Here is a 25,393-nt window from a genome sequence, read left to right on the forward strand (position 1 = left end):
TAGATCCCGTCTTAAAAGACAATTTGTCTAAAGTACCATTTTCTATGTTTCCTTTGGTGGAATGGCCTTTGTAGACCATTTTGATTGTGCAAAGTAATTTTAATGAAATCATTGATCATTGATGACATTTATCAAACAATCCAATCTGCAAAAATAGGAGTATGGCCTATGTAAAGTGAACTATCACTATCAAGTTTGCCTTCTATTTGCTGCACTTCGTTAAGGAGGGCTCATCATCTTGATAGAATTGTATTGTCGGTGACTTTTAACTCATATTCCAGGTATTGCAGAGTAGAAAAATCTGTACAATTGTTGTTGCACAGTGACTGGCTATTCACAATTGAAGTTTCTGGTCCGAGATGGTAGCCATCTTGAGATACGGGCAAGTAATTAAACAAAGATTATTCCAATCCCAGCTCTCTTCAGTCTTTGCCAAGAATTCAGTGTCACATAATTTTGATAAATCTTTTTCTAACAAAACATGAAACTTTTTTGAGCATTTCATATCAAGTGCTTGTGCAATCCCAGACATACCATGTATTGATTATCTAGTAAATCTGTTCATGATCATTTGTGTAATAACAGCCAATGACAGTGTTGGCACAAATATATCCACATGAATACTTATATGATGGTCAGTATCATCATAAAAATGCCATATTTGTATTGAAGTACTCTTTTATTACCTAGAAGTCAGATCGTAATATGTCGTGTCTGTTTTACAGATCATGATTCAATTTGCATTTATGTTTGCAGTATCTGTAAATACATGTCTATAGTGTGAATATATTAAATATAGATGATAAAGAAAACATTGTAAATGTGTCATACCATTCCACAACTATTGAAATCAGTTTGGGTGCTAAAAATCCAGTCCCAAAGTCTTGGTGCAACTTTATGGACGATTTGGACTATCTTCTGTGTTATATGTGTATTTAACCCCTCTTTCATTGATAGATTCATTTGATTTACGGGAGTTAGCGAGGTACATGCAGCTTTGCTAGCAGCGATCAATATTGCTAACTACTAGTTTTGCTGGCACAAGGTGTTACTTGAATAATGAAACACTGATCCATCAGTAGTTTTTATAGCAAGAAAATATGTTTAATTCCTCCACATCGATGAATGTTGACATTTCACATATGACTCACACACATTGACTACAAAATAACATTAATTTCTCTTGTGTACATGAATTCCTTTGTAAAGTGCACCTTCTCTGAAGAATACATCCTAGATGTTTCCTAAACACCATGACGAATTTGATGCAATGAATTTCAATACATACAAGCTTATACATGTTAAACATTAAGGAAGAAAAAGAGAGAAAATAAAGAAGGAAAAAGAAGATCAATCATAATTTCAGCAAAATATTCATATTTTTGAAAAAGGTTCCCTTCATAAGGCGTCAAGACATACATATAGAATATTCATTTTATATGCAACTAATGCTAGAAATGGAAAATTACATCATATAGAAACAATTTACTATGCAATTATATTGCGAGTGGTTGCCTACCCCTGATTAAAAAAAGCATGACAAATAAAAGCAAGAGCCAGTTGGCCAATATGGCACATTTAACATCTTCTAACAAAGATCTGATACATCAAAAGCACTCATTGTGTTTTCAAACACAAAGCAAGGTGGAAATAGGGGGAAAAAATTTCACTGATGTGGGAACTGAAGTGCTTGCCGTGAATTGAAATACATCTATATCATAATCTGAAGAGAACACATCTAAATAAGCAAATACATTTCTTCGGGTCACATGTGCTACCTTTCAATAACTAAAAAAAAATTAAAAATAAGGCTTTATTCAAAAGTAACTGACAAGTATTGAACAATGTTATTAGTTTGTAACTTTGGAAAATGACCATGACGAGAAATAAATAATTCAAATCAAAATGAACCATAACCAAGAATCGTATCAATTGCAAAGGGATGTTCTTACTCTACTGCATCCAAATACATGATAAAGCATAGCCTAGGACTATACAGTGTTGTAAAGTGAGTCTATCATCTCACCTATGTGTAAAAAGCAATGTTTACAACTGGTGCACGTTGCCTGCAACTGCACACATAACCATATCAGAGATGCCAATCTTCCCGATTTTACCAGGAGTCTTCTGAAAATCATCTACAGCGGATCCACTAACCATTCATCATCCTTGCTGTACTTGAATCGTCAGTGAGAGTGGGTTGGAATTTCATGCAGTTGAAAATGATCAAAAGGTCTCACATATCTGCAACACTAGCACAGCAGCATGACTTTTGCTGTCCCAGAAATATCTGTGAGAAAGTGGCATCACTGGCATAAAGCATGACCGGACGTGCGTCCTCTGCTCCTACCTATGGCAAGGGCTTTGGTTTCAAGTGCTCGAAGATGTCTGAAAGGTCTTGCATCACTACATCACTAGCAAACATCATGGCTTCTGCTCTCCTGGAATTATCAGTGAGAGTTGGTTAAAGGGAGTGTAGCATGACAAGACTATGTGTCTTTCCCATGGCCTGACTCGGGGGCCAATTTGGTATAATACGACCAAGGACGATGCAATCGCAGCAATCACGTGTGTGCAACATACGGGAAACCGAAATGTGAGGAGAACTTCAGTCTGTTTCGAAAACGCTAGCGCACGCTGACCATGTAGAGATCAAGTCGCTGAATACTGTTAATCAAGTCAATTCGTTTACGTGCAGTTGTCCGAAAGAAGTCGTAGATAGCGTTAACCAGTATTTGCCAAGCTACACTCCCTTTAAGTTTCATGGACTTGATAGAGATGAAACAGTCTCACATATCTGCAACACTATCACAGCAGCATGACTTTTGCTCTGCCTGAATCATCAGGAAGAGCTGGTTTAAGTTTCATGCAGTTGAAAACGACTAAAAGGTCTCATAAATCTGCATCACTGGCAAAAAGCATGACTAGACCTGCCTCCTCTGCTCCTACTGATGCATCCACAACATTAAGCTTTGGTTTCATGGGCTTGAAGATTGCTGGAAGGTCACGAATCACCTCCTTTCTCTTGAACTTCTGACTCACAGGTACCTGAAAAAAAGGAATATCACACAGAGTTATTCAATCTATAGTCTAACCTATATTTGTATAGTTAAATTGTATATTCTTTTCAAGGCTATGAAATATTTCGAAAATACCTACATAGAAGCAAACGATTTTCCTGCTACTGCTATGTAGTAATTTAGTTGGATTACTTAGTGTCATCATGTCACATCTATTTAGATCTTTCTAGATCACTCTCTGAATTTACAACATTTTTGAAAGATAAAAAGAAAAATTCAGGAAGAATGCAGAAATTATTTTATTTCAAACAAGTTTCAACCACAGTACTCAAAAACATAAAGCAAAATTAACAAGAATTAAAAAATATTGTTGCCTCACACTCATATTTAAAAAAATGATTGATTATGCAAAAAGCAACCATAAATGCAGCACACATTGATTATCTTGATTTGTTGTATACATTCATCAAACTATTCAATGACAGTATCTTCAATTTCAAGAAAATATTTAATTGGGAATTACTTATCAAGGGTTGAATCAAATACAATAGCTTGTTAAGGCTTTCATGAATGCTGTGCAGAAGTTAAGAATGGAGAAATAATACTGTTGAAGATATTTTACCCCGATGAAGCTCTGGATAAAGCTCTTGAAGGCCTCTCTCTTCTTCTTCTCAGATGGCTTGGAGCTCGGGACTTTCTCATGGAACTTCTGCAATGCTGGCTGAGTGCAGTGTGGTAAACTCAACATCACTTCAGTTAGGACTGGGAACTTCTCTCTCTGTGATAATAAATGTAGAATATGACACGGAAATGAGCCAGCTAGGGTCTGCAATTTATTAATTAATTCATAGTTTTATACAGAACATGATTAGCAGCCAATGGCTGAACTGTTCACAATTTATTTACTTAATTAAAAATTCACACAACGTTATATTGCAAATGGTGAAATTGCACAAACACAACAGTCAATAAATAATAATCAGGGTACATAGACCCTTGAGGGTTAAATAATATTTTACAAAATAGAAGAAATGTAATAAATCATAATCCCATGGATATTAGTCATATTTCTGCATTAAGATAGGTAATATGGTAATGACAATGTTGTTAATCTAATTCTTGAAGGTTAAAAAGGTTATGGCTTAGGCGTAGAACTGCATGAACAATGAATGAGAACTTATCCATTTGACTTGCATTGAAGGGTGGGTAACACTCAACAATATGTTTTTTTTTGTTTTTATGTCTTCAATTTTCATTACACTTGACAATACCCATTGCAATCTTGACTTTTAAAACCGTTCCTCATAATCCAGAGACATAAGAAAGCACACTAAAAGCCTGTACATACCAATAGTTCATAGTGGTTCATTGCTCTGTAGACGAGTTCTGCGCGACATGTGTCGTGCTCTCCGTGTATCTGTAGCCCCCTAAGGATAGACGTGTAGAGATGGGTGACTGCTTCAGGTAAGAGAGGCCTGGTCGCTAGCTGCAGTGCAAATAAAGCAAATAAACACCCAAGGAGATTCATTACAATATCAATAGCAACATTACAAGTTGAAACACAGGCATCTGATAAAATAGAGTGTAACACACAAAAATGGTTGGATTCTTATGTGTGGTTTGTAATTTGATTGCACAATTCCATCGATCAACTTTTTAAGAGATAAAACGACTCGCCTCTTGCACAATGAGCCATGAGAGACGACATGCCTTCATGCAAACACCACTGTCAGGCCAGGACATTGCTGTATATATACAGGTTACGATGCTCTCACATAGTCTCTGTAAAGAAAAAGTGAAATTTGGTTTATCAAGTAGGTTCTTTCAGCAAAGTTCACAATTTTATCCCACATTACATGAACATATATTCTACACTACTGTGAACATTTTGAATTAAAAAGTAGAAGATCAATATAACACACACCGACTTTAACATCCGACTCTCCCCAAAGTAATAGGAAAATGATTTCTACTGGTAAGAAAAAATGAAGAGAATAAGAAAATATAATTATGACATCATAAAAAGGATGTACGGTAGAACAAAATACAGTAATATACTGTCAATTGCATGTACATAGTATTAAAATGCATCTGTAAGAAGCTGTAAGAGTATTCTATAAATCTACTTCATAAACTAAAACAAGAAAAAGAAAAAAAAGAAGCTTCCAAAATATACTATCATTTTTTAAAGACAAGCATACCTCGTTCTGTAAGATGACCTTTCCGAGGTCACTGATAGTAGCAGGTTCTGACTTTGCACTGTTCCCTGCCCCACCCTCTCCCTGTTCCATGGCTTCTTCTGTCTCCATCTCTAACTCTCCTCCACCGCCGCCTCCTCCCTCCTCCTTCACTGTAACACTACTGGACGATGTCCTGTTGTTGCTCCAACATAGATTTCCTGACAGAACAATAGAAGAGATTTATGATGAGAATTGGCATGAAAAAAGCTGATGTCTTTGCATCGCTTTACACATCCTGCACTACATGAGCGTATTTCTGTCTCATGCATGAAGGGAATATGTATGATAATAATAATAATAATAAGATATTTGTATACCGCAAATTGCAAATTGCCTTTAAGCGGTTTAGAAGAAAATAGCTGATAAGTAAAAGAAACAGAATTTGCAAATATACGTCCTGAATTAGTAGCAGTGGGTGTGGAATAACATTCATGTACACATATTCAAGAGGAAGAAGAGGAAACATTGCTCTCCTCTACTGCAAACTTGTCCTTTCTTCTTCTTTTCTTTTCCTCTCTTTAAAAGATTTTACTTGTGGCATATGTTTTCTTTATACTAACTTTCTGCTATGGAGTACAAGGCTTACATAGATATATTCATCAATCTATCTAACCATTCATATATCATTTAAACTAAGAATCAATCACTGGCTTGAAATATCCCAAACTCACCTAATAACTCCATGAATTCCTTGGTGACTGTTCTCGTTAGATGATCTTCCAGGACCTCTTGTGTTTCTTGTTCATCATTTTGTTCCTCCCTCGCTTCACTGTGAGGAAAATATATCATAATTGCAATGGTCAGTCCCAAAGATGAAAGTAAATCATAATTGCAATGGTCAGTCCCAAAGATGCCTGTCCACAGAAGACATGCATCTGTGTACTGAAAATATTATGAAATTCACAAAATTCACAGAGTCTTTATTGACACTTGCAAAGATGGAGAGATAGTCCTAAATGTGCATTCATTCAATAGCATTTTAGTTTAAAAGACGAACATATGGATCAAGCCCTCGGCCATAGGCACAGAAACAATGTAAGTCAATTTATATGAATGAGATTCATGACATTCCACTGTGGCAGTATATCCCAGACTAAAGGGTTTCTGATGTGATCCTTATTTGCTTCTGATTGATCAGGAGTGACCACAAATGTGATGTCTCAAAGCGGCAGCTCTCAGTGGGGATTTGGACTTGCAACATTTTTAATGTAAAAATTAAGAGAACATACAACCATTATCATCATCAATTATTTAAGTCTGCATTTTCCCTCCTATGAGGGGTTACTGACTGGTTTGTTGAGTAAACCTTACCATAATTCATATTTCTATTCAATTTTTTTTCTTTTGGGTTGGAGGTCAATTTGAAGACACTTTAGGCTTTGGAGTCAGTTTGAAGGTGTGAACTTAGTTCCCTTATTGATCCACTGACTTTTGCACCATGACACTCCCTCTCTCTACTTGTTCTCATCTCGAGCATCCTTCTCATTTAGACCAACCTTACTGCTTTTTTTCTTCACCATATCTCTCCATGATATCTTCTGGCTTCCTTTCCCTCTAATGCCATCTACTGCCAGATCCCACATTCTTCTCGCAGGTTCATCATATTCACTTCTCAACACATGACCTATCCATCTCAATTCACTTTTCTTTACCATTTCCACCAGAGTTTCTTCCAGACCCAACCTTTCCATGAGCTCACTTGTGTTCTTTCTATTGGGACAGTTTCACACCAAACATCTTCTATATCATGGCTCTTTCTGTTCTACTCAAGATACTTTCTTCTACTGTCTTCACAAATCTTTACAAAATGAATGGTGAATAGACGTACCCAGATTCTGCCCTCTGTAAAATGATGGCCCATTGCTGGTTCAGTCTATGGACCATGAACGAAGTTAGACCAGTCATCACCGGGACCAGGACCGACTGCCAGCATTCCCTGGGACAGGATTGCACGAAGCCCTTGGTCACCACACGTAAGCACAGAATAAGAGTCAAGGAATACATTTGTCAAAATCAGAGAAAACAACTTTTGACAGAAACAAGACATAGCATTAACAGAAGGCCTTCACATGTCCTTGCATAGTTATTGCTACAAATCATTGAAGCAAGTCTGAAGGATTGTAATAATCAAAGACCAGAACAAAAATAATGGCAGCAACTAAGCAAATACCAGCAAGCATGTATATACGATATGCTCAAAACTTTTATGAAAGTGCATTCAATATAATGTTCATTTCCAATGAAGTAACTATTTTGGCATAACTAGCAGACCTATTCTTACAAATTCATTATAACAAAAATCAAAAACAAAAGAAGTAAAATGAAAGGATATGAATGATGTGCCGGAGCCTGTAATCTGGTAGATGGTGAAGGTTGGTGAAAATAGATTCGAGAAGTTGACTGGACAGACCCTCGGCAGCGAAGAACTCATAACCAAGACTCTGGAAACAGTCAGCGAACAGGTGACATCTAAAATATAAACAAAAGAGAAAATGGTATAAAACAGTTATTTCCAAAACTTGGAACAAGCATAATACAAGAGTTGAATAAATCACCTGAAGAAAATAAAAACCTACATCCGTATGAAATTGAAGTAATTCCTTGAAATGCTAGAGTGCCGTAATGGCAGCCGTGCTAAAGCCAGGGTAATAATATACCTCTGCACCTCAGAATAGTTTACTAGATCGATTAATTGGCGCATTACAGATGCTGGAGTATTATTATTATTATTTCATCTTGCATTATTGAAAGTAGTTACTAGATTGTAACATTACAATGTTCAACAACATATTAAACATTAGCCTTTTTTAATCAGATATAAATGCAATTTTTTTAAAAATAGATAAGTGATTCAAATCTTGATTTTCTATTCTCCATGGTCTCCAAACTTACGTAGTTTCATAGACAACAGTGAGGAAGATTTGGACCTTCTCCACGACTGGTTTGTTGGTTGGTATCTCGGTGCTGTTCCCATATAAACCTAGGAAGAAAGAAAAAAAGGGAAAAGTTTCCTTTATCAGGACCAACTATGAGTTGCAAAACAAGGAATACATACTGGTTGCATGTGTGTTATGTAGAAGCCATCTTTATTATGTACATTATGTACATCACAATACTTACATGGACCACTAGCTAGTCAAAAGCAAAGTGCAAGAACTTCATGAAGAGATCACTCAACTATAAGTTTACATGATGTAAAGCTTTCAAAGCATATATAATACACATTGAATAAAAAAAAAATCATGAGCTAAAATGAGATAAACAGTTTATCCAGTCAGATGAATGTTGTCCACACATGGCAGCAAATAATTGCAAAAGTGTGAGGTGAAAAAGTTGACAGTGCTAGCTGCAGGTCAGTAGACATCTTAGAGAAAGGCATCACTAAATAAGGTCACAATACACACACAAAATAGAAGATCAGCCCTGTATTCTGACGAAAGAGTTTGCTAGTGGGCAATGCAAACAAGATAAAATCTATCTACACTAGTTTAACCAGGAGGGATTAGACCTCCCTGCATGGTCACTGACAGGTGGTTATCTCATCAACTCAGCTCTCAATTAACATTAGAAAAAGGGGATCATGGGGGACCAACGGGTACTGCTTAGGCATTGTTTGCTATATAGAGGGCGCAAGTAGCTACAAGTAGTGCAGTCCCCCTTTAAATGAAACCTTACCTAGGATAGTATTCCTCTCATTCTCAGTCATGTTGTATGATTTAGTATACTCTGGACACACCTTCCCTCTGCATTCAGGAGACCACATAGCGTTCAAGGTTCTGTATAATGAGAGAGACATAAGAATAGTTTGAACAGAATTTCAAATAAAGAATAAAAGCTGTGACTAATGATTATGCAACGAAAATGTTTTCATCACAAAATTAAAAGGAATTCAAAAAGTTCCTTATAAGGTTTAGAAGTCACACTGATGGTATTGTAATAGCAAGTTAGCAAAAAATGTAAATGATTGCTATTTGAAAATATCATGTTTCGCAATTTCTAACTTGTAAAAATAAAAAACTATGGAAACAAACTTGAGCTGAAAGTTAGGAAAGAATGTTTCAATTGTTGTAATCCATATTATCTGAAATGCATACAAGCTCCAGTACAGGTTAAAAGAGCTCTAGTACAGGCAAAGCTGATTGAGGATGTCTGTGCAGGAAGTACAAGTTCACCGATATGCCATTGAAACACGTATTAAATTTGATACGCACATCAAAATGGGTTGTTGGCGAACGCTGCACAGATTCTATTTTCTTTCAATCAGCTCTTTTTGACCTCAAGAAGGCATGCTCAGTGAAATATTGAAGGACCATCTTCATTTCAGGGCTCATATTTCTTTAGAATGAAACTACGATGCATCCTTAATTCATTCTACATCAAGTTGATTGAGAGAAGTGTGAAGCGTCCTAACCTGGCAAGCGTGAAGAGGTTTGGCAAGATAGGCAAGATGTGAGGAGTACTAGGATTCTTGTAGATCGGTGCACCGCTTGGGAGATGGCCACTGATAAATCCTCCAGCTGCAGCCACCTAGTAAGACAGAAAGAGAGATTCATTACTCCAAAGAACAATGGAATTGGCTTAAGGTCTCATTTTTCAAATGATCTTCATTCATGAAACAATGCCTATCTTTAGTAGAAAATGCCTATAGGAAGTCAGGTTAACAAGCCAGGAACATAGAGAAATACTTCTATATAAAAAAAAACTACATTTTATTATATTCATCTCTTCATGGTAGTTTAAAGTATATTAGGGTAAAAATGTATAAAATTTAGCTTTGATGGTAACTTTGCCATCAATGGTAACTTCCATGGAAACCTTGATTTGATTTGCTATTTTAGTGATGTTAACATGGTACTAAATATTGATGGCAAAATTACCATAAAAGTAAGTTTTATGCAATGGGGTCCAGGAGCTCTTGCAGGTACAGTAAAATATATTTCCATAGTTTCTGCATTTAATAAAATTATGTATTTGTCTGTTTGGAGCCAGAAGGGCATTAACTCATAGACTTTCTAACATAATAACTGCTCTTCTGGCTCCAAATAAGACATATATTTACGATTATAATGTTTGAGGGATTGGAGGCCAATGAATGTTTGGTAACATGAGATGTCACATCATTACACTGGTACTATGTACCTCTGTATTACTCTATGGCCAGGTGAGGTGTACAGAGGCAGCTTAACAAACCAACAAAACGTTGGATGTCAAGCTGCACGACAAGGACATGTCCTAGAATGTTACCTCAGGCCAATCATGCAATGATTCAGTCAAAGATTATCTATCCTTAAAGGCATCGTTAAAAATCGTTTAACAATGTTAAATCTGAGATACACGGCTCTATGTGTTATCAGTGCTTGTGATATGGTGTAATATTGAAGAAAGAAAAAAAAATTGCGATTCAAAATGATCAAGAAGTGCCTCAAAAAAGTAAAAATCTTTGAGTGACCAGTTATACCATACTTGTTTCCCCCCCATTAGACTGTAGTCTTATAAAAACCCTGAGGAAAGCAAATTTTTAAATTTTGATTTCCAATCATAAATATCTTGATAATCAGACAGGCGATGAGCTTGTAAAAGTCATGGGATTCCTGACTGATGTAAAGGTTTATAATTATGATTGTAGCATGAGCTAAATCCAGGATTTTGTTTCAGAATCTGAGGCAATGTTATTGAGTTTAAGATTGAACTCTGACCTGTGGGTCTGAGGGCCAGCAGCTTCTCTTGACGACAGCCTGGCTGGTTGAGATACAGCTGAAGATCTGAGCACGATTCTTGTTGTGGACATCCTCCTGGTTTGGCTGAGCATCGCTTGGATGGTCAAGACCAATGTTGTGGATGAAAGACTCCGGAGATTGGATAATTCTGGTGAAAAATGAACATCAATATTGGAATTAATATGGAAATATCAACGATGCTAGTAGTCACATAAATTCTTGGCAGCAAATGAAGTCACTATTATCTACTTGCTGGAAGTATTTTTTGTTAATGCACAGTAATTTTCTTATTCTGTTAATTAATATGTATTACATACCAAATATCAAATATTCTAGGCCTCTAACTAGTCCAAGAATGAACATAGAAACCAATTTTTAGTTATATATTTTTTTTAACATGGCATTGCCAAACAATACAAATTTTGACCTTCTCTCGTTGTGACTTATATGGACTTACTCTGTGATATGTGGAGACAGCCAGACCTCTGTGATGGGTTTCATAATCTCGGCAATGAGGGCACTCTGACGGTTCCAGTTATGGAGTCCGTTGTTGATGAGAATGAGAGCCTCGCTGAGTGTGACCCTCTCTAGCTGGGTCAGCTGCTCTGGATCAGAGCACAGCCTCTTTACTTGGGTGTAGATCTTCTCAAAATGGGGCTGGAAAGAAAAAAGATGGATTTGATGGATGGACAAATCTTAAACTTGGGTAGATCATCTGCTTTGTTCGAAATTCTTGCACAGTGAGATGTCATAATGATGATAACAAAAATAATAATACAAATAATAATGATAATAATAATACTAACACTAATACTAATATTAATACTAATAATATGATGTCTAGTTTACCCAGGGTAGTTTGTTAATATCAATACTGTTTTCCCTGAGGGCCCTGCAATTATTTTATTACCCCAGCTTTAGCCAAGCTACCATGATAAGGTATCATACAATGTTCAAACTCACAAGATGTTCAGGGAAGAATACATTAATCATTTAACATCAATAATTTGTCACTTAAGAGTAAATAATGTTTGAGGGATTGGAGGCCAGTGAGTGTTTGGTAACATGAGATGTCACATCATTACACTGGTACTATGTACCTCTGTATTACTCTATGGCCAGGTGAGGTGTACAGAGACAGCTTAACAAACCAACAAAACGTTGGATGTCAGGCTGCACGACAAGGTCATGTCCTAGAATGTTACCTCTAGCCAAGTATATTATGTAGAAATTCTTCATATCTGCACTAAGAACAGAGCAAAGATTACCCTGAAGATTTTTCTCTACTTACTCTGTATCAAAATGCCAACCAATTAGTTGTTTGTTCTCTTTTAACAATCCTATTTACTGCTCAAAAATGTTCTATTAATAGAGAACTTCTTCATTTCCAATCTGCAAGGTTGGTCCCTATGCTTTGTAGGTCAGGCCAAGGCAACATAAGTGATCGTGTACAATGTAGATGCCATTGAGGGTACTCGAACACCATGAGGAAGAGCCTCATACCAATCTGGATTGCATTGTCAATGAACGTGACTATTGTAAATGCTATATACAAGTACACATATAGCAGTTGCAATCAATTGCAAATCCCCCAAATCAAGCGTAAGTCTCGCGATTAATTGCAAATCTGCAATTGATCGCAACTCAACTTTCTTGCAACACCCCATTAATAAGAGAGAAAGAGAGAGAGGGGGGGGGGGGGGAGAATAAAAGCTAGATCTAGCTAACTTAATTTAATTGTTATTAACTTTAATCCTAACAAAATCCTAGGAAATTTAGGAGACTAGTGGGTCGATGCAAGAGAGTTTAAGTTGCAATCGATTGCAAATATCAGTTGTAAATTTTGCAACTTGCAATCAATCACAACTTTCTTGCAATGCCAATTGTCATTTTTTATGACCACATACCAGCATGAGTGTTTGATGATCTCTGCACATCTTGACCATAGCTGAGCAAGCGTGTCGTCTGACGTTCTGAACGGATCGAGTCCTTGTCTTCTGAGAACATAGCAAAGATACAAGTACAGTATTAACCTCGAGAAAATACATTAAAACCTGTCTTTTTGTCTCCCTTGAGAAAGAAATGTATGTTTGTAGAACCTGTCTAGAAAGACCATTTGGCTACCTTTTCTGTTTCCCTTGGATGACCTTAAAAGACAAGTTTGACTGTATCTGATTGAGAGTTGAAACAGCAACAGAAACCAATCCCAATTATTTATTTTTCCTCAAGGCTTAGTATGTATGAACATGTTAATAATCTTCAATATATAATAGAAACAATACCAAATTTAAGATTTTCTAGCAATACAAATAAATTTTATATATTCTGGATAAGTGACAGTACATGGGCGGGTCACAGATCTTTCAGAAGGAAGCGAAATAAACAAGAAATGAAAATCAAAGCGACCTCTTGTATGAAATCTACCGATACCTTAGTAACACACATGTACAAAGTATCAAGATAAAATCCATATGTCACATACATAACATCTAACACCAATATCAATTGAAAAATATTTTTCAAAATAATACAACTTGAATTCATTGTACAGGAATAGGCTCTTAGATACCGGTATACAACAGTGGGTTTGGTTCAACAAACAACAAAATCTTTAACACACAATTAATCAATATCTCAAATTTATTAATAATATCTTAAGTACTTTACCTTAGTCAGACCAGGCCACGAGTACACAGCAGCAGCAAAGAGCTAAAGAAGAACAAAGATGGATAAAATTATAAGACTGAAGAAGTAAGCGATAATGTGATGGTCATGGAACACGCAAATCTTGCCTTTCTTGTCGCAAAACAATGCCATACTACCACAAGATTCAAGATAACCAGGGGGTGGATAGTTAAAAAAATGCTGTATCTTAAATGCTTGGAAACAAACATGCATCAGCTAAACGTAACCCATTTACAATTTATAACATGACAACCTATCATACAATCTTAAACAAATATGAATACAGATTCCTTTTTGAAAAATATAATTTAAATAAAATAGTACTTGGGTATAAGTAAATGTTTGAGGGATTGGAGGCCAGTGAATGTTTGGTAACATGAGATGTCACATCACTACACTGGTACTATGTACCTCTGTATTACTCTATGGCCAGGTGAGGTGTACAGAGGCAGTCTAACAAACCAACAAAACGTTGGATGTCAGGCTGCACGACAAGGACATGTCCTAGAATGTTACCTCTAGCCAAGTATATCATCACCAAGAGTCGCGGATGACTCGATTGGCATCTATCAACAATCATCTTCTTGTTCACTTAAACTTGCCATCTAAAACACCATAGTAGCAGGAATGATAGTGTGTACTAAAAAAAAATAGGTTTTTTGTTTTCCCCTCAACCATGCCCCCCTTGAGTAAAAAAAAAGAGGATTTGCGGGGGAAAATGGCATCTAACAACATTCCCCCCTTTCGAGTAAGAAAATTGGGAAAAAAATAGGGCAAAATAGGGAAGATTAGAGAAAATAATGGGGATATCGGTAAAATCAGGATAAAAGAGGAAAGAAGAAATAAAATCTGGTAAAAAAAAAAAAAAATTTAAATCAGGGAGAAAAAATAAATCAGGACAAAATCGGGAAACCAATTTAAATCGGGTTTTTATCAGGCCTGTAGTAGTTTATAGTGATTGAAGAAGTAGGATTAGTTGAAGGAAATTATCTAAATATCTAAATTAAATGGTAAATTGCCAGTTGGTTTACCCCCAGCGTGTCTACTATCCACATGGTTTAACGTTTATCCCGTCTATTGATCATTTGGTTTAATAACCATTTAGGCTAATAGTAATTTGGTCTAATTTCAATATGTTCTTATCTCCAATTAGTCTACCACCCATTTGGCCTATTGCTCATTTAGTCTATTAATCAGTTGGTCTAATTCTCAGTTTGTCTAATGCCCATTTTTTCTATCATCCATAAGGTCTTATCATTTGATGATTACTATTATTAATGATTAAATGATTATGAGACCATATGAATAGTAGACAAAATAGGCATTACACAAAATGGGAATTAGATCAACTGGAAATTAGACCAAATGAGTAATAGACCAATTGGGTAGTAGATGAACTGGCTGTTGACCAAACGGCAATAAGCCATTTTAATCACCTTATCCAGGACACCTTCTACATGTTGGTTGGAATGGTGAAGTACCGGAAATAGTGTTGATATACAGGTCAGCTGGAAAGACAGAATCACTGGGTCCTATGGGGAGAAATGAGAAAGAATATCATTCAGACAATGAGAGATTAAACATTTGTATTTGTTTGACTCTGATGTCCATATAGTTACACAATTGCTACTTTTTCACTTTGCTTGCTCATATCTATCTGACTGAAATTGGGAGTGTTGAAGAGAAAGTATGCTGCAACAAACTTTAAGCATATAAATGCTGAATACTCAGGCTACTTAATGAATGAATTCAGCTACAAAATGAAGACCATGACAACCGTTTGAAACCTCCAATGCTCGTAAATATCTTAAAGTGATACTAGTACATTACACCAAAATAAATATACTTTGACTGCATACTTCACCAAAGTAATGCTTAACATCTTCTAAATTGTTTTGTTTCCATTTGTTTTATCAAATAGTAGTGTTGAAATTAAGATTTCAATTACTCATAATGAATTTCTACTTACAGTGAACAAACAATCACTTCTACCATTAAATATTTCATCCCACAGTGAGCATTGGTTTCCTTAGTACCGTAGAATTCTATAGAGCTTGTACCCCCCTTAAAAATCTAAAAAAAGTGTGGCCCACTTAAATGTACAACAGCTTCCTCAATAGCTGGGACTGAATGAAATTAACATGAGCCCTTACCTCTATTTTACAGTTGAGAGTTGCTTGTATCAGTTCTATGGCCTGCTGTGTTGGTAGCTGGTCTTTCTTGATGAGGGTTGTTATTACGCTGTCAAGGTAACTAGACATGGCGTCCCATTTGATGGTTGATGGAGAGTGATTGGTGCACAGTTCTTTGCCTATAAGAAAGTCATGATCGATTAGCATTTCGTTAACTACATATCCATCATTAATTATTACATTTAATTTAAATTCCGATGTTTGTGTGTGTCTGTACAATGAAGGTTCTATTCGTAAATGAAATCAAGTAACTGAATTGAATGGAATTGAATAATGATTTCACATGTTCAAACTTGTCAATGTTGACAGAATTGATTCATTTTAAGGATATGACAATCTGATGCAATCACTAGGCCCTCATCGATTGTATATTTGAATTTACATGGAGTATACTTTAATGCAAAATTTGTATACAGTTGAGATAAATATGTATAATTGTAGAGCCATCGATATGATCATTCAATCATTGCTTGAGTGCTAAGCACAAATAAAACAACTCGCTATTAGTTAAAATGGTGGCATTCTCGTGAAATGAGCCACTGTTTATTTCTTTTGTACATAGCGGTTCCTTAAGTGCATTGCCTATGGGGGATTCCACCTCCGCATAGATTTTACATGCTGATGCTGGTGTGTGTGTGTGTACACACTCATTGATTGAAGGCTTATTTCACGAGAAGACCAAAATGATGACTAATGATTAAAAAATTGATGGCAACATAGACAATAATAGACATAGATAATAAAAACATTGCTGGTCCACAAAAACGGATGGTATCATGGTGTGTATCATACCTTCCTCTCTCTCAAGGGGAGCAGCTAAAAGCTCCTGCAACCAACGAGCAGCTATGCTGAAAGTAGTCTCGGGACAAAGACCTGTTGCATGTCTGAGGATCTCCAGCTGGTAGTATCTATGAGCTACATGGAAGAAATTTAGAAAAGGAGGTCAATCAGGGTCAAGGTTATCATCCTTAGTTCAAATTGGGACACGCTAAATAATTTTGAATTTCTTCAAAAAATTATGTTTCCCAGAGAAGTGATCTATTCATTGATTTGAAAGCAGAGACTCTCTTTCCCATGTAGTATGGTTCAGCATTTTAATCTGAACTCCCATCGTTGCAAGGACACAGATTTGAGTGTGAGCAAAAATCCACGGTCGGGGACCTGGTCCCCGCCCAATATTTTCTGTAAAACTGGTAATGACTCTAGCCTAGGTAAAATGCAAAGACTTTTCATCCCCCTATACCATTTGCAATGTCAATGAGTATGAATTTTTTCCTCCAAAGGGGCAAGCTTTAGTTTTCTTAATGATGTTGCTGCAACTTATTTACAGTTTTTAAATAAAAAATAAAAACAAAATTTTACTTTCTTACCTGCAAAGAAATGAAAGAACTCATCATCCGAGTCAAAATCAATCCTGGCATAAGCACAGGCAGGGGAGTCGTTACGAGATGGGTAGCCAATCTGAAATTTAAAAGTGATATCATCCATAATGTTGACAGTATACATGTTCAATGAAATTGGTTTACAATGACACCTGCCATAGGGGTTTTTGAATTTACAGGGCCCCATTTCACGAAACTTGTCATCAGTGACAAATTGCAGTTTTGTTATAAGCTACTGAAATCCTTGCTTCCGATTGGTTGCAGATTTGTCACTGATTTTGTCATTTGTCATTGAAAAAAGGCTTTGTGAAACGGGTCCCAGGTGTCTTCTAGGCCAGGTATGAATAAAGAATGTGGCATACGGTAAATAAGACATTGGTCTTTATAATAGAGACAGTCACTGTTTAAAAGCATGTTGTTCATTTGTTTTGTTGGTTTGGTATTTACATTATCTTTAAATGCGTGAAACTCGTCCAGATAGGTTAGGTTAAGAAATATGACATGCATTGTATCACTGAATAGCATGTCAGAAAATACAATATGCTTGAGCGCTAGTTACTTTGGCAACTCGGCTACAACCAGGGTAATATGTGTACAGCGCCATGAGCGTCAGAGCCTGGCGGATACTGACACTATATAAATATCCATATTATTATTATTATTATGATTATTATAAATTGAATAAATCTTTCATACTGCATATAATACAGAACACACATAAATAACTTCATAAACATGAATAACAAGACCCCGCATTAATACAACACTTACCTTCTGAGACGTGCTAATATAAGTCTGACAGAGGTTTGGTATAATTTCTAGCACAGCCTGGGTGCGTGGCATGTGCTCGTGCCTCAGGAACGCCATCCAACTAGCCGAAGTTAGGTGACAAACATGTGTGCTGGCATGCTGGGTGAAACTGTACAGGGTCTTCAGGTAGGAAGCGAGATTGGATGGCGGCTCAAAAACCTCTCCTTCTATTGCCTATCAGATACAGATACAATAAACAGAAAAATATTGTTACTTATCTCTCCAAACAATTTTGTGACTGTAGAAGTAAAGATTACAAATGTTTTGGCCCCCTAGCCAAGCATAAATGTTGCCTCATTTCATAAGTGACCTTTGCCTTTAATAGCATATCTGATTAAAGAAAACAGAAGTTGGATAACTACACATGGTGAATTTAATTTAGATCCCTGAAATTCATCTTTAAAGCTATATCTAAGAAATCTACCTTAATTTGAATTAAACTTCATCCCTAGATACACTTCATGTGAAATATCCTTCATCCCAAAGCGCGTTTCATTTGTAAGGTTTACTTTTCTGTTTCTCCTTAACTTGAACAGAAAAATGCCTCTAGAAATGTGGAAAATGTTGATACTTACCCATATTGCACACATCTGTGAGCCCAAGCCTGTGATAACTTGACACAATTTCTTCACAAATAAGTGATTCTTTTCATCGAGGCCGGCACTGCAAGCTTTCCTGAAAAACACAAAGTATATAGCAAAAGATACATACTTATTTCATTTATCCACTTACTTTCGGAAATATGATTGATCAGCGGGTAGAGCGTTGACTGTTGTACTAGTAAGTCCTAGGTTCACTGGTAATCCAGTGCACCAATGAACAGTGACTTTGGACAAGACATTGTCTTCCAACTCCCTAGTCCCTCCCATAGGAAGTCAAATATTTCAGGACTACTAATAAACCTACAAGCATGCATATACTTTCTTAGCAGGCAATTAAAACAAACCTGAAACAACTACTGAACCTAACTTTGAACAAATGTGTTGCTGTTGAATCATTAGTCCAAATAGTTATGGAATGTAAGGTCATATGGGTGTTAAAAGTTATACACAAGTCCATTCCTTCTACTTAGTACAAATATAATAATCAATAATCATTGAAAATTGACATGAATTTCTCTTTTTTCCATATAACACTTGGATCATTTTCTATGAAAATTTCAGATATCATCTGTTCAGAGCCAGAAGGGCATTATCTCAGCATTAAAGTAAATGAGTTAAACAGATGATATGTTTTTACATTCTAAGATATATTAATGAACGAGTCATCTACTTTAATGACTAAGTCAAACTGCTAAATAGTTATTTAAAACAGTGTCAAGTGTAATACGAAATACAATGATTTCTACTCACACGGCAGCATTGAAGAGTTCTGTCATAGCTACATCACAGAACAGCACCATCAGTGGTTTTCTCTCTTCTATCTTACCCTGAAAAACAAACAGTAAGTAATAAAAAACAAGTGCTATTCAACTGCACCCACCAGTGAAAAAATACACGGGGGCTCAGGGCGAAATAGCCTCCGAAATGCCCAAAAGAGCCCCCGAAAATCAGAAAAGAGCCACCTTGAATTTACATAGAGTTCAATGCAAAACAAATTTTAGAATGTTATTTTCATGCAGGCAAGGTTGAAAAGTAGCCCCCGAAAAATAAATATTATTTTTTTCCCTGGCACCCACTATGGTATATTGTATATTGTAAGATCAAAGGCTCATGTCTATTCAATCTTGTATAATCACTCATGAATAGCATCAATAAAATATTGAAGCTTCACTGTTTTCTGTCCTCACATCTTCATCTTTCTAAAAATATGCAATACTGAAATTTTGCACAAAACAAGAAATCATCCAAAACTACCCACATCTGCATTAATTACCTTTCTGTGCACAATGAGTTGTAAGCACTCTGCTGCCAGCATCTTCAGCTCCTCATTTCTAAGGAGTTGATAGAGGAAGATGAGGAGGCGGTTCTCTTCCTTGAAGAGATGCTTGGCGTCCATCCACTCTACGAAGCCACACAGGGTCACAAGGACCGTCTGGGTCACCTTACATGCAGACTTGGCCTAGCGGAAGATAGAATTGAGATTATTCAAAAAGTTTAGGTATTTATCTATATGGAATTTGATCTTTTTTTAATATCACATGCCACATAGTATTACCAAAATCTTGAACTGTTGCCTCAGTTGATATCTTGTTTTTCTTGGAATGCACTTGTATGCCATCACATGAGGAAAATAGTTTTATGAAAATACTAAATATGTTTAGCCTTTGAAAAGATAATGGAAAGCTTAAATCTCATCTGTACTAGTCTGGCCAGGAGGGATTACACCACCCAGGGTGGTCACTGACAGGTGGCTATCTCATCAAATCAGCTCTCAATTAACATAAGAAAAAGAGGATCATGGGGGACCAATGGTCACCGATTAGGCATTACTTTCTATATAGAGGGAGCAAGTAGCTACAAGCAGTACAGTGGGGCTTTAATACATGTCGCATTCTAAGACATTTCTATATTCTAATCTTATAGGCTTCATTTCTTACCTCATTACTCTGCGGTGCAGAAGTTTCCTGTTGAGACAAAGAGAGAAAAAGAGAGAGAGAGAGAGAGAGAGGGAGAGAGAGAGAGAGAGAGAGAGAGAGAGAGCAAAGAATGGATGAAGAGTTTACGTCATACTCAGTACAATACAAACACTGTCAAGTATTGAAAAGGCTGAGGAGGGCCTTGTGATTACATCAGATTGTCTTATACTTAAAATTAATCGATTCTGTCAACATTGACAAACTTCAGCACAAATTAAAATATTGAGAAAATCGTTTACAGGCATCAACAATTAGTTGCCACATTTTTGTAACCCACAGTGCACTTTTGTAGGCACTGTACTCTTTCTCGCAATATAAAAGCCACAGCCTATAATATTAGATCTATAGCCCATCCAACACACATACACATGTACAAAATCAACACCACGGCTGCAGGTTAACGACTATAATAACTCCTAATTTATAAATCATATCAGAAAAAATTATGCAACTCAATACAGCCTTTGACTCGTCTAAAATACATGTAAATGAATTCAAATCAACCACATGCCGTTTGTGTTTTTAGTTATTTTCATGTAAATCAGAATATTTTTTAGACAACAAATCTGAGGGCAGTAGTTGATGGCTGACAGCAGAGCCATCTATACACAGAGTTTTGACCAACCCGGTTTGAGTTGGACATAATATGGTGACTACTGCTTTGTTGAACAACCACAAAACAAAAGAATATATGCCATGTTGTGACCCAGTGAAACCAAGTTGGCCAAACTCTGTATATAGATGGCTCTGGATGACAGGGCACATCAGGCTTCTAGTTTGAGCTCACCAATGACTGGTATTTCTCAGAGTACATCTCCAGAACCTTGATGAGGAAAGAGGAGATCTGAGCCATGTTGGATGTCAGGGCTTGCCAGAGGTCCTTCCGCCGTCTGCTCTGCTGGACATTGTGGAATGAAACCACATCTTCTACCAGCCTCAATAGGATGAGAAGAACCAATTCAGTCTGACTATCCTGTAAAAAAAAAAAGATTTCACAGCCTTATGTATTACTAGATTTCTCTATGTAATCTTTCATCTTGGAATCCAGAATAATTTGTCTTCATTTTTTTACAAATTGAAACTTGTTATATTTTCTTACAGACAATTATAAATTTTTCTTATACCAGTAAAGAGGGTCCTAACATGATTTGACGTAAAATTGTGAGCAAGGAATTCCTTTATCTTGTGGCTAACTATTAACTATTAAAAAAGAAGGATCATAATTTAACTGGAATGCCACTAGTGAAAACAAAAACATGGCAAACTTTAATGTATAGATTCTATTAAAGGACATGCACTTTTTTGGATCACAACATCTGGATTCATGGAAAAATTGTCGCCGCATTTAAATAACAATATCCTTACTATCTTGGCAAGAAGGGCCAACAGTTTCAATGAGTTGTCGGCGAAGTTGTACTTAAGACGGTTTTGTGAAACGCTGCCCAGTAAACTTACTCCTATTTGGCACATCTGGTCCAGCTCCTCCAGTAAGCTGGGCCATTGCTGAGGCCACTCTCTCTTGATCATCTCCACAACGATCTTCACCAGACCCTCCTTGATGTAGTTCTCTTCCTCAAGTACATTGGTGCTCTTCTGAGCATGGGAAGAAAATATTTATTGAACACAAATTTAGAAATATTGAATCAAATTATGTGTTGGATAGCGATGGATGTTTTTTTTTCTTCAAGAAATGTAGACACAAGAAGAGTAATTCTTTAGGGAAACCATTTTGATTATAGACATGAAATAACAACACTAACAACTACAAGGTATATCATGGTTTAAAAGATTAATTATAACACCAAAGTATGGTTAGAAAGATGAAACAACAATAACGAAATGGTATGGTGTGGTTAGAAAGATGAAATAACTGTAGCAGCAAAACAACATCAAAGAAAACTCTCTTGACCCCAAAAATCAGTCTGTTAGAGACTTTGAGACATCTTTTACAATATCAGAGGTAAACTGTTACTATTAATAGCAGGGTACTTACCCTAAATGCAGGTCAGGGTATTAGAAAATGATGATTATTTGTCGTCACCCACCATGCAACTTAATATGCTTGAAAAGTATGTCAACAAAGCCTTGACATTTCATGCTAATGCTTTGATGTCTACACATTTGTTTTTTGCAATGATAGCAAAGTGCTTGTTCTCTCTGAGAATTGATTTTGGAAAATTATTGCCACTATCAGCAAAACATTTGAGCTTTGGAGAAACATACAGGATGCCAATTTGATGTAATATTTTACCTTAGTGATCATTTCTAGTATCAGGTTCTTGAACTGTAGTTTCTGTTCCCCAGTCGCATCATTCCACTTGAATCTGGAGAATTATAAAACATGAAAATAATTACCTGGTGTAGTTATCAAAGTCGAGTCTAATTTCATATGTGTCAAGAGCGATGTCACACAGAGAAATAAATTCATGAATTTGACACACACTAGTATAATATGGCTTAGCTTTCACAGGAAACTCTCCTTATCACAAAGCAATGTACAGTCAAACCTGACTTAGTGCCAACCTCTCTGTACCCAGAAAACGTTGTGGCAGCTGGGTCGGTCAACTCATTTAAGAAGAATGTAAGCCTTTTGTATGAGCCGGTCTAGGTGTTGTCTATTGTCTCATGTTAATTACACAACCTCCTCCCTCCACAAATAGCAGTAATCATGGAAGAATCCTGGATCGATGAACAGGCTTAGACCTACAACATCGTATATTAAAGTAAAGTAAAGTAAGTAAGTATTAAAGGCCACCTGTCTATTGTGGGAATGTAATTTGTCTTCCTCAAGATAGAAATACATGTGTTGTAGAACCTGTCTAGAAAGGCCACCTGTCTACAGTTGCCACTTTTAATAAACATGTTTGACTGCATAATACAGGCAAAATATTGACATTTCCCTGGCCATGTTTACAATGATGCCAACCTAAACTGATGTAACAAGGAAGAATATATCAAAAATTGCGACAGCATTTATCAGATTGTCTTAGAGAATTTGGTAGTAAAAAAGCTGAATGATATCAGTTGATCGTCATAAACACTCCACCCAAATATATTTCACACTATAGTCACATTGGCAAAAGAGAAAAGGTGTTGTACTAACTACTAAACATCATCAAGAAGAAGAAAAAGATAGAGAAGGAGAAGAAATCAAGTTTTTAAGAAAATATATATCTTCATAGATTAACACAAACACACATGACATGTTTTTTAAAGACCGTCACCACTACTGGGCAAGAAGGGATTAGACCACACAGCGAGCCATCGAGGTCACTGTGACAGGTGGCTATCTCATTAACTCAGCTCTCATTTAACATAAGAAAAAGAGGATCATGGGGGACCAACAGGCACCGATTGGGAAAGTTTTCTACCTATAGAGGGAGCAAGTAGCTACAAGTATGGCAGTGTGCCTTTAATTGCAGAAAAGAAAAAAAGAACACACCTCACAAAATGTTCCAGGAGCTGCAGTCCAAAATGCCTAATGACAGGGGAATGCTTTGTATCAGTAAGCAGAGCTCCACATGCTACACAATGGGGCGATGTTTCTTTGAAGTTCTCACAAATCTGCAATGATACAAAAATAATATATTAACCATGATGTACATACTACATGCACAATGGTTCAAGTTCAACTAGTTGTGTTTAATCATGGACCTAGGTCCATGGTTTAATACTACAGAATTATAGCTAACCTAGGCCTCCCCCTCTCTCTCTCTTCTCTGGAGCTCTCTCTTTCTCTCCTCCTCCTCCTCGCCCTCTTCCTTCTTCTTCTTCTTCTTCTTCTTCTTCTTCTTCTTCTTCTTCTTCTTCTTCTTCTTCTTCTTCTTCTTCTTCTTCTTCTTCTTCTTCTTCTTCTTCTTCTTCTTCTTCTTCTTCTTCTTCTTCTTCTTCTTCTTCTTCTTCTTCTTCTTCTTCTTCTTCTTCTTCTTCTTCTTCTTCTTCTTCTTCTTCTTCTCCTTCTTCTTCTTCTCGTTCTTCTTCCTTTTCTTCTTCTTCTACTTCTCATTCTTCTTCCTCTTCTTCTTCTCATTCTTCCTCTTCTTCTTCTCCTTCTCCTTCTTCTTCTTCTTCCTATACTAAGGGATACAAAATGAGCAAAGTACATCATTCATACAAAAATTACAACAAAAAAGACTTCGAGATCAATTTTGAAACTTCAATTCAACATGATCAATGTCAATGACACATGTCATGACAATGTCAATGCAATGGCAAGATCTCACCTGGTATGCTTTCATTCGGCTTTCTTGATCAATTACTGGGTTCATTGTGACGTTGACTGCATCTATCAACTGCAATGTCTGCTCTTCCAGCTCCATGTTGAATGTTTTATTTCTATATCTTATAAATGACTAGCGATCTTTTCACAGGGTCACTGATTGAAATTAACACGCTCACACACACATTGACGGTACGAGTATGAGACTAGCTGAGCTGAGCCGGGATTTCATCGTACAACACGCCGCTTGCTCCGGGTCAAGTCTCTTCCGATCTTCGGCTATGCCTAGCCTGCACCTGTCGGCGCGCGCATGTCCACCACGCGCACATAGTACGGTGCCATTGAAGGAAAGAAAAAGAAGGGAGGTGGGAGGGGGTGGGGGGGGGGGGGGGGGGGCTTGGGTTTCTGATCCCCAATACATCATAAAAAGTTCGCGCAACCCCCCACCCCCCCCCCCCCCCCCCCCCCCCAAAAAAAATGAGAAAAAAGAGAAAAAATGAAAAAAGAAACAAGGGTAAAGAAAGAAAAAGAAGAAACAAAGAAAAGACAG

The 25,393-nt window shown here is 36.7% G+C and overlaps 1 protein-coding gene and 3 non-coding genes across 5 annotated transcripts; all 4 read right to left on the reverse strand.

The window, feature by feature from the left end:
• Window positions 1-1,665: 1,665 nt before the first annotated feature.
• On the reverse strand, window positions 1,666-25,160 carry LOC592021 (exportin-5). Of its 2 annotated transcripts, none has more exons than XM_030998812.1 (29): window positions 24,848-25,160; window positions 24,067-24,188; window positions 22,876-22,948; window positions 22,080-22,217; window positions 21,412-21,597; window positions 20,586-20,612; window positions 19,922-20,107; window positions 19,399-19,475; window positions 18,622-18,721; window positions 18,008-18,220; window positions 17,225-17,315; window positions 16,647-16,769; window positions 15,816-15,973; window positions 15,099-15,194; window positions 13,645-13,686; window positions 12,885-12,971; window positions 11,435-11,634; window positions 10,957-11,125; window positions 9,672-9,787; window positions 8,936-9,036; window positions 8,153-8,240; window positions 7,593-7,729; window positions 7,089-7,233; window positions 5,932-6,029; window positions 5,222-5,418; window positions 4,698-4,802; window positions 4,369-4,506; window positions 3,643-3,798; window positions 1,666-3,048 (listed from the first exon to the last, which is right to left on the reverse strand). In XM_030998812.1, exons 1-29 carry the CDS (start codon window positions 24,941-24,943, stop codon window positions 2,893-2,895), a joined length of 3,621 nt encoding a protein of 1,206 aa, XP_030854672.1. In that variant the 5' UTR covers window positions 24,944-25,160; the 3' UTR covers window positions 1,666-2,892. The 2 variants fall into 2 exon arrangements, with proteins under 2 accessions (XP_030854672.1, XP_030854671.1); XM_030998811.1 differs by having other exon boundaries at window positions 12,885-12,974.
• Window positions 10,325-10,507, reverse strand: LOC115929800. The gene has a single exon (XR_004066740.1). It is a non-coding gene; the product is annotated as a small nucleolar RNA SNORA23 (small nucleolar RNA).
• LOC115929803 lies at window positions 12,003-12,185 on the reverse strand. Its single transcript, XR_004066743.1, has one exon. It is a non-coding gene; the product is annotated as a small nucleolar RNA SNORA23 (small nucleolar RNA).
• Window positions 13,999-14,181, reverse strand: LOC115929801. Its single transcript, XR_004066741.1, has one exon. It is a non-coding gene; the product is annotated as a small nucleolar RNA SNORA23 (small nucleolar RNA).
• Window positions 25,161-25,393: the final 233 nt, after the last annotated feature.

This window comes from Strongylocentrotus purpuratus, unplaced genomic scaffold, assembly GCF_000002235.5.
Source record: "Strongylocentrotus purpuratus isolate Spur 01 unplaced genomic scaffold, Spur_5.0 spur5_scaffold_5, whole genome shotgun sequence".
Taxonomy (NCBI): Eukaryota; Metazoa; Echinodermata; class Echinoidea; order Camarodonta; family Strongylocentrotidae; genus Strongylocentrotus; species Strongylocentrotus purpuratus.

Excerpts from the sequence above, each read along its gene's own strand:
- LOC592021 (XM_030998811.1), bottom strand. The coding sequence starts at position 24,943 with ATGGAGCTGGAAGAGCAGACATTGCAGTTGATAGATGCAGTCAACGTC. Across the intron at positions 24,189-24,847 it reads GCCGAATGAAAGCATACCAG|ATTTGTGAGAACTTCAAAGA; the intron begins GTGAGATCTTGC and ends GTATCATTGCAG. Across the intron at positions 9,037-9,671 it reads AACCTCTTCACGCTTGCCAG|AACCTTGAACGCTATGTGGT; the intron begins GTTAGGACGCTT and ends CTCATTATACAG.